The sequence below is a fragment of the Crinia signifera genome, chromosome 4, assembly GCF_055691185.1.
Source record: "Crinia signifera chromosome 4, ASM5569118v1, whole genome shotgun sequence".
Classification (NCBI taxonomy): Eukaryota; Metazoa; Chordata; class Amphibia; order Anura; family Myobatrachidae; genus Crinia; species Crinia signifera.
The window spans coordinates 28,862,700-28,872,988 of NC_139220.1; the positions used below are offsets into that span (position 1 = coordinate 28,862,700).

At 45.4% G+C, this 10,289-nt stretch overlaps 1 protein-coding gene across 3 annotated transcripts in view; it reads right to left on the reverse strand.

Annotated features, from left to right (window-relative positions):
- DELE1 (DAP3 binding cell death enhancer 1) overlaps positions 1-9,713 on the reverse strand; it is a 37,063-nt gene extending 27,350 nt beyond the window's left edge. For all 3 annotated transcript variants that reach the window (XM_083181491.1, XM_083181490.1, XM_083181489.1), the window contains exon 1: positions 9,571-9,713. In XM_083181491.1, the coding sequence (XP_083037617.1) occupies positions 9,571-9,601 (31 nt within the window). In that variant the 5' untranslated portion in view covers positions 9,602-9,713. The remainder of the gene's footprint in view (positions 1-9,570) is intronic.
- Positions 9,714-10,289: the final 576 nt, after the last annotated feature.

Below are 10,289 nucleotides of genomic sequence, written 5' to 3' on the forward strand. Positions count from 1 at the left end.
CCCGATGTTGGTCGTGCAATGTTTTAATCGCATTGCATGCCATGCACCCGATGCGATGCGATTTTTACCCCCTATGCGATGAAAGATTGTATAAGCACCCTAAAGGGTGCTTTTAAGCACCCAAATGGGTGCTTACAATGTTAAATGCACCCCCACACTATAAACGTGTATATAGGTACAGGTATCCGCGTCCGCTCGCCACGCTTCGGGCTCGGTGGCTCGCTGCGCTAGCCACACTTTCTATTCTCAACTCCACGCCGACGTGGATAGTGGGGGTATGAAAAGGTCGGAGGACGCGTACCGCCACCCCTCGCTTCGGGTTCACGTTTATAGTGGGGGGGGGGGGGGGTGGCGTGGGGGTGCATTTAACATTGTTAGCACCCATTAGGGTGCTTATACAATTTTTGGTACTTGTTTCCTAGCACGGCCACACCGATTTACATCGGGGTGGTCGTGTCGGAAAAATCGCGTCGATCGCATCGCATGCGATTTGGTCGCATGCGATGCGATCGACGCGACCGACCCGATTTTTTGATTGAATGAAATGTAAATTGGATTGGATTCAATGTAAAATATTCCCAACCCCCCCAAATTTAACGGCGTAAACCCCACCCCACGATAGATGCCAACCCGAAGCGTGGCGAGCGCAGCGAGCCCGCGAGGGGCGGCGGTGCGCGTCCTCCGACCTTTTCATTCCCCTACTATCCACGTCGGAAGTTATACGCGTCCCCTCGCCACGCTTCGGGCTCGGTGGCTCGCTGCGCTCGCCACACTATTCTATTTTCAACTCCACGCCGACGTGGATAGTAGGGGAATGAAAAGGTCGGAGGACGCGCACCGCCTATCGTGGGGTGACGACGGGGACATCTATAATGTGAAATGGGTCATATTGGCCCATTTCACATTTTTCACATTTTCTCACGATTTCAATGTTAAAAAATATTTTAACATTGAAGCCTATGGAAAAATCGGGGGCATCGCGTCGGTCGCGTCGGGACCAATGTTAATGGTCCCGACCGACGCGATGCCCCCGATATTTTACCTTTCCCGACACGATCCTCACGATTTCAATGTTAAAATATTTTTTAACATTGAAGCCTATGGAAAAATCGGGGGGCATCGCGTCGGGACCAATGTTAATGGTCCCGACCGACGCGATGCCCCCGATATTGTGCCTTAGCCGGCAAAATGGACCTGATTTCAAAGGAAATCGGGTCCATCGTGTGGATCGTGTACCTTAACTTAAAGGTACACGATCCACAAGATTGTGGCCGTGCTAGGAAACAAGTACCCAATTTTTAATCGCATCGCATTGTATACAATGTAATACAATTTTTAAATTGGATGACATTGTACAATATCGCATCGCATACCATCGCATGCCTTATGGTATGCGATGCGATGGGCGCCGTGCTACTACACAAGTACCATTAATTGCATAAACTAAAGGCGGCTCTGCTAGTGTAATGGCATGGTAAAGAAATTCCCCTGGCAGTGTATACACTGCGCTGTAATTACTAAGTACAGATGGACCTCCACCTAGGAGACAGGATGTGTTGAAAAAAACAATTTGCAACTTTTTTCTTTAGTATGAATTGATTATTAAAGTACCGACATCTGGGCTTCGTAATCTCCCAGCTGCACATCCGCTCCCCATCGAATGATATCTCCTGCCTTTGCTAAGCAGACATCGACACGCTTGTGTCTGCAGGGGTACGCCCAGCATTTTACGGGCAAGCCCCTAAAAACGCCAGGCGTTCCCCTGCTTTTACCACGAAAACCGTTCACTCCCGGGGGTTTGCACATGTGCATATTCGTGCACGTGCAATCTCCGACCATCGAATCCAGGCCCGCTTCGATGGTCGGAGGGTCTAATTTGGACCCTAAGTTTAAAAAAAAAGTGATAAAATGGAGAGCGATAAACAGCCAGCCAATCAGCGCCTAACTACCATGTTACAGGCTGGGTTTGAAAAAAGGTAGCAGCTGATTGGCTGGTTGTTTATCACTCTCCACTGCATCACTGTTTGAAGCTTGGTACATCTATCCCTGAGTGTATTATACAGGATAAGCACTATAAGATCACTAGATTAGTTGGCTAAAGAGTAACCAGAGTGTGGGTAGTGCAGTGCGCTGCCTGTGTGCTTAGCAGTATGATGCAATACAGCAATTAGTGCTGTATCAGACAAGATGTACTGGGGGAGGGGGAGGAGTCATCACTAATCCCCACCTGCCTGTCAACCAGAATATCCTACTGCTGCTTACTGGGAATTTCCCCACTCGGGCAGGCCAGTGGCTATCAGCCTGCATGTTCCCACTTTCCTGCAGTGCCTTTAACCTGATAATTGTCGTGGAACTTTGTAATTAGGCCCATTTTAGCCAAGTGCTGTTTAAATGGCAATAACTTTGTTATTTGCTAATACAGCAGAGTGAATCTGATGTAAAATGAATGAAATAAATGACATTTCCATAATATTATTACTTTGCAGCAAAGTAGTACTAGATCATTAAATACATCCTCCCATTTATGTTGCTATCTAATGTGTGTAGTTGTCTCTAGTGTGAGGTAAATTACGGGAACTAGCAGCGATGTGAGGAGATTCTGTCGCACTTATTACACTGCCCCCTGTAGGTCACAGGACGGACATCAGGAGATAATACAGATCACTTTCCATAAACACAGAAACAGCGTGGAACTGGAGCAGACACACTGGAACCAGATACAGCGGCACACATCATGCAGATTACTTATTTACACTAATAAGCCTAGAGCGATAGAGTGGAGAAAGATAAAGTACCAATCAGCTGCTGTCATTTTTCAAATGGAGCTATTAATGACAGTTAGGAGCTAATTGGCTGGCGCTTTATCACTCCCCAAGGCTTAAGGCGCATACGCAGGAAAGATGACGGAAGTGTTCTGACATCGTTCATGAGTGAATCAAATAGTTCATCGTACGTACCAAAAGATTGGTCTATGATCTCCCTGCATGCAGGATCTACGGACCAGACTCCCCACAAAGCTCCAAACAGGCTCCAAAGACCCTTCTTCATCAAACCCGGCCATCTCTCATCCTATCCCTCCCTTCTGTTCCACGCTCACTTTGGGTTGGGATCGTTTGGTCTACAGCAAGTTGGTCGACATGGGTCTAGGTCGACACAAGCATTAGGTCGATAGTCAAAAGGTCTACATGGGGTTTTTCACTGTTTTTTTTTACCCGAATACACAGTTTTCCAGTGCACCGCATCCCCTGCCATGCTTCGGTTTTATTCTCCCACCATGCCCTAGTAGATGGTAGGGCATGAAATACCGCCTGTCGGCATATGTCAGCTCAAAAAAACAGTGAAAAACCCCATGTCGACCTAGACCCATGTCAACCTAACGGTGTTGACCCTAACTTTTGCTGTAGACCCAATGTCTATGTCAATGTGGACTTTCTCTGTAAAGTATCACCGTGCTAATTCAGTGAAAAATAGGTCTTGCGTAAGAGCACACCTAAACAAACACAAGCAGTCACAAGTTCCAGGGATGTCACACTGACTTTACAACACACCTTTTCCTATCTATGTGAAGTATAAATGTTTTTTTTGTTTTTTTTTAAATGATGCCTTCTACTTTATGCTCTTGAGGTGTTTGCTACAAATGCATTCGCTTAAAGAGGAAGATATTATTACCACTCGCTGAATTGGCTCATCAGCAGTGTTTTCTCATTTAGATGCCACAGATTACAACACCTAAGCGGAGGACATGCCAACTGACCAATCAGAAGTCTCTGTTATGCCAACACCCCCTGACTAAATGTTTGGTCCTTGACCCAACATAATGGGCCGGGCAACAAGGAAGCCGCAGTGGAGGTTACATGGAAAAAGTCCCGAAGGTGGCACATTTGCAGATGTCACTGAAAGTGGGCAACTAACTCAGGGCTGTCTTAGAATACACAATTTAAAGGTCCATGAACTAGAAATGGACATCGGAAGCCCTGCATCAAATAGTGTAAGAGCTAAGGACATAGAATAATCCCATGCAATGGTTAAATCATATGTACAAAGAATGCATAAGAAATGCAAAGGACAGGTGCTAGTAAGAGCCTGAGACAGTCCGTCTCCAATGAACAAGCTGCTGAGATGAGCAGGGATAAATATAAACTATTGCTTAAGCAGAGTACACACCTAAAGATTTATCTGTCCAATCTGTCTGGTGACAACAAAAATGTGGTAATGTATTGGAGAACATGACAATCGACTATTTGCTCCCAAACACTGAAAACAGACACTGGTCATTTATACAAACATAGTGATCATTCTAGCACCTGCCATCTTTGAAAACTCATGCAGTTCCTGTTCCCTGCCTGGGGTGTCGCTGTCTGCTGTGGTGTTTCTAGCACAGGTCTGGTTTGCATATCAGTGCTGATATACAGACCACACTGTGCTAGAAGCACTACAGCAGACAGCGACACCCCAGGCAGGGAACAGGAGCTGCATGGGTTTTCAAAGATGGCGGGTGCTAGAATGATCATTAATAATCCATTTATCTTATAGATTTTCCCAAATAATTGTTTTTGGCCATTTTCCAGTATTTGGGAGCGAATTGGTTGATTGTCATGTGCATTCATTCATTACCAGGTTTTTGTTAGCTCCAGACAGATTGGACAGATAAATCTATCTATCTCTATATATTATTATATATCTATCTATCTATCTATCTATCTATCTATCTATCTATCTATACACATACACACACACACACACACACACACACACACACACACACACACACACACTAAAACTAATATATAATTTGAGCAATTGGGCTAGCTGTGCGTTGCGATGCAAGAAGTCTTATTGGAACAGAGGTGGCCATACACTTCTGCAATGAGTCCCAGCAGCGTATGGCCATCCGATCCCCCTTGAGAATTCAAATCGAGGGGCGGACATCCAGGCAGGTCTGACTCCGATCTGATGTGCACGGGACCGCACATTGGAATTGATGTAAAACAATTGCGATTTTGGCCGATTTCACACTGTTCGGGTGAAATCAACCCAAGTGTATGGGGGCCTTTAGACTATTACTACTTTTTGTTTCCTACCCTACACAGAGCGGCTGTCGCAGTCCGGCTCACATACAGCCCATTACTTACCATCCACTCCAATAACACTGCTTTCAGACCACATAACTGGCTTTGACCAGGTATTTGAAAACGTTTCCAAAAACGGGTCTGCCAGGGAAAACCCCTTTCACACCGCATCTCTTGGTATATTACCGTTTAAGTGCCGTTTTTTTTTTACCTGGCAGACCCGTTTTTGGAAACTTTTCAAATACAGGGTCTTGCCAGTGCGGTCTGATGAGTCCCTGTGGAGCTGCAGGCAGACCCCTCTCCCCAGGGCAGGTCTCTCGGTGCTGCCCCCGCCCATATGTAATGAGCGGCTGTTTACATATGTACATATGTAATGATCGACCGGCTCATTAAATATGCATTGAGCTGGGGACCAATAGTGTTCACTGCTGCCTGGGTACCATTTCACACCCGTTCAGACAGCAAAAAAAAAAAAACGGTCTGAAACGGGTAGGACCCTGCTTTTTTACCGTTTCCAAAAACCGGCATTTTGGAAACTGTAAAATCACTCTGCACCTTTCAGACCGCACATATTACCGTTTTGAAACGGTTAAAAAAACTGCAAAATACCGGTTAAAAAGTGCGGTCTGAAAGGGGCATAAGACTATTTGCATCAAACCAGGATTGCACTACACTACAGCGCTTTAGACTTTAGCAAAGTGCTCATCCACTGAACTTTTCATTTCTATCATTATTTGTATTATTTCAGTTATTGCTTCCACATCAGCGTGTGTTACCATCTGTTGCCATTACCAACCATTGTGTACTTGCTATTTGCCGTTTCCAACTGATTACTGTATCGTACGGCCACCATTACCGCGACATTTTGTGTATATTATTCTGCTTTATTAAACTGCTGGTGATAAGGATTGACACATTGTGTTTTCAACATTTAACCTTACCCATACGCATTTACTGATAAGCCATTCACAGACGCATCAACACCTACAAGATACTACCTATATAGAGGGAAGGTGCAGATAACCTAATCGCTCATTTGTAATATACAAGAATACAGACCTAGCATAGGCTAGCAGCCCCCCTATACCACACCCTAGGGATCCAGTGTGCAGGTTGCACCTATCGTTCTAATGTATAGTTTGTGTCCAAACACATTAGTAAAAAACACATTGATGGATGTTGCTTAAAGTAATGAAGGATAAAGCCAGAGATGGATGACCTGGGATGCTGGCATGTCCAAACGATGGCCCTCCTGCTGTTTTGAAACTACAAGTGCCATCATGCATTGCCACAGTTTTGCTATTAGGGAATGCTAAAACTATGGCAAGGCATGCTGGGATGTGAAGTTTCACAACAGCTGGAGGACCAGAGTTTGGACAGGTCTGCTCTACGCGGGATACATATGGTTGACCAGCTGTCAGAATAACGATGCCGGTATCCCGAAGGTGGGATCCTGAAGGAGTCAAGTAGGTATACTTACCCTGCCCCCCTCCCCCAACCCTGCCTTCTAGCAGCCTGCCCCTATTCACACCTTCTAAGTGCCTAACCCTCCATCCCCGCAGACTAACCCTAAGGCCCCCCCACTAGTGCATAACCACCACCCCCCACCCCCATTCTGTAGCAGCCCGCTCCCCCCATACTCCCCAATCGGCATTCCAGCATTAGCATCCTGACTGTTTCCAAGTTCCAGCGCAGGTCTGCTGAAAGCTGTCGGGATGCCGCTGTCGGTATACTGTACGTCGGCATCCTGACCATCTTGATACGCACTAATTCCCAGCTCTAGATGTCCTTCTTTAGTAAATGCATAATAAAGACCACGGCATCATGTTGATCATGTCAACACTGCTGAAACAGTGATATTGATATGACAAACTTACTAATGAAATAGCACACACTCCCGATTATCATTATTCACATGATACTACATCCCGGTCGTACATATGTCAGCATATATCAGCACCACAAGTAGCCTCCACGGTGATATCTAGATTTCACGATGAGGTGCTTATTAGGGAAATACCATCCCGTCTGAACAGTTATAAGAATTTAAGCCTCACTCGTAATAAGTCGGCAAACCAAATGACATGACTCGGAAACGAGTGACATGTGATTACTTTTACTAGATCAAATATTCTACTCCTATAAACATTATCATACCTATAGCGTATATAGAAAGCCATATCATTCAATATGGGTGCTATCAATTAAAAGCCTACCACCAACTGACCAATGAAACAGAAGGCTTGTACCACTAGACCAATGACCAGGAGGTTTGGAATACACACCCCCGTTTACCTCATGAATATGTATGAGAAGGGTGGAATAAAAGGAGCTTCCGGACGCACAGCGGGTGGTCCTGAGGAAGCGTTCCAAGCGAAGCGTACGCTGACCGATCAAACATACTCAGTGTGTTTCTAAATCCCCTCTCCCCCTCCCCACTTACAATGTTTTGAAATTTACTTGTACCGCTGCGCAAACCCAGGTCACCGGTTACCTCCGTGACCTAGACGCGAGTCTGGCGCCAGACTCAGCGTCATCTGAGCCAGTCGAACGGGGCTAGTGCACGCCTGCACACCTCCGCTACGAATTTACCGGCGCTCGGGAGACAGAGCAGTCTCTGAGGCGGCTATCTGCACCAGACGGAACAGTCCAGTCTGGATGTGTATATTAAGCCTTAAACCTCAAGAGCCGGTTCCTGTGATTAACATTGATCTGATGTACAGCAATTGAAATATTCATCTCTATGACAAAACAGTGTATATGAAAAACAAATACTTACATGTATTCAAGCATAAATACACTTCACTGTATATCACAGGCTCTCTGCCTCAGCAAGAGCATTTATTCTCTTGTGGGTACCTATTGCGCTTAATACATTTACGTACTGGGTAGAGGACAAGTGGGGTCACACTGAGTTAAGGGAAACATCTACCCTTTTTATTAAATGTTGTCAATTCTTGTATGTGTGGTTTTATTTCGCTAACTATATTTGGTACTTGTGAGTTATCTGGGCTGCCGATTTTTTGATTGTATGCCTTAAGTTAAGGCATACAATCAGATGCGATGCGATGGGATATCGCATCGCATCGCATGCGATCATCAGATGCGATGACCCGATTTTTCCATAGGAATCAATGTTAAAATGGACTGAGTCCATTTTAACATGGAATTCAATGGGAAAAAGGGGTCCTTTTCATACCCCTACTATCCAAGTGGGCATGGAGTTGGATATAAACCTGTGGCGAGTGTAGCGAGCCACCGAGCCCGAAGCGTGGCGAGCGAAGCGAGCCCCGCGAGGGGACGGTATTCTGTGTCCGCTCGCCACGCTTCGGGCTCGGTGGCTCCCTACGCTCGCCACAGGTTTATATCCAACTCCATGCCCACTTGGATAGTAGGGGTATGAAAAGGACCCCTTTTTCCCATTGAATTCCATGTTAAAATGGACTCAGTCCATTTTAACATTGATTCCTATGGAAAAATCGGGTCATCGCATCTCATCGCATCGCATCCGATGGTCGCATGCGATGCGATGCGATGTGCCCGATCCGACCCGATTTAGAAATCGGCAGCCCGGATAACTCACAAGTACCCTATATTTTTAATAATAAAATGAAATAAACGTTATGTATTAGGAGTCTCACTTAATTTCTTGGTGCACCAGCAAAAGGCATTCTTTCTTTCTGCTCCATACCATCTTGATACGCACTAATTCCCAGCTCTAGATGTCCTTCTTTAGTAAATGCATAATAAAGACCACGGCATCATGTTGATCATGTCAACACTGCTGAAATGTCAATATGCTTTTAATACCAGCGGTATAGACAATGTTTAGGACACCTAAAAAGGGTCAACATATCTTGGGACAACTGCCAAAAGATTGACACAAGCTTATGATCGACATAGACAAGGTTGACAGTCAAAAGGTCGACATAAGTTTTTCATGATTTCTTTTTCCATACATTACTATCTTAATGGGCATAGAGTGGGAATAGAGAAGTGTTCCCAAAGTATGGCGAGCGAAGAGAGACTTTGACTGTCGACCATATGCTTGTGTCAACCTTTTTGGCAGTGTTGACCTAAGGTACGTAGACACTTGTTTCAGTGTCGGCCTAGTTGCTGTCAACTGTTAGTGTTCGACCTAGTGACTATCGACCAAGATATTGTCTATAATCTACCATAACCATACCAACAAGGTGGTTTTACACCAATGTAGACATTTTCATTGTGTCGACATCACATGATTTGACAGATGAAAGGTGCAGCTCTGCCCTCCCAATTAACGTTATGATCTACTGCTGGCTTCAAATCTACAGTAGAACTACAAATGCCAGCGTGCACTGGCCAGGACAACTAGAACGCATCCTTCTCCCACAGCTGTGGCCGGCCGGTGTATGGAAATGTGGAAATAGGACGCTTCCTTATAGTTTCCACGATGGCGAATGTGCTCCAATCCCACTGACAAGATACGTCCGCCCCCCCATGCCAGGGCTGTCACACTCACCCCGGGCCAGGAGACCCTGAATCCGCCACATCCTGACACCGTCTACCGTCCTCCTGGCCGGTCACTTGATGTCACACCTTACTGAGCATGTGCAGGAGAGTGGGCGCCGCGGCTGGCTTGTCATAGAGTTCTGGAGAACGGGAAAGAACGTCTTCAGAGAACGCTGCCGAGCGGAAGTGAATGCTAGATATACAATCGACCATCTTTGATATTGGCAGGTATCTTTCTCTTCCCTTATGAATAATGTTTTGTTTTTTGTTGTTATTTTTTCATTAGATACACAATTTATTGTCCAAAGAGAATTAATAATATGTGTCAGATTTTTATTTTCTTCCCCCAAAAATATTTTTTTTTGTTCGAAATAGGTGTTAATTGCAAAAAAAAAAAAAATGTAAGGAAATAACTAGTAGTACATTACCATAGTAGGGGAACATACTATGAAATTAGGGTAGCGTCTAAATCACCTTCACTGAAGTAACCTTTCCCATCATGCACTGGGTCTATGTCATCTGTTGGGAAGTATAGTAACCTGTGTCGAGTGAAACGAACCACCTTGCACAAAGGACCGTATTCTGGTCCACACGCAAAGCTGCGAATTTCACAGAGTTGCGTATGGATTAAATCCCCCCCCCCCCCCCCCCCCCCCCGGTCGCCGAGTTACCTGCATGGCTGCAAATGGATGTATTACATAAACATCCATTCGCAGCCTCGGGTGCAGT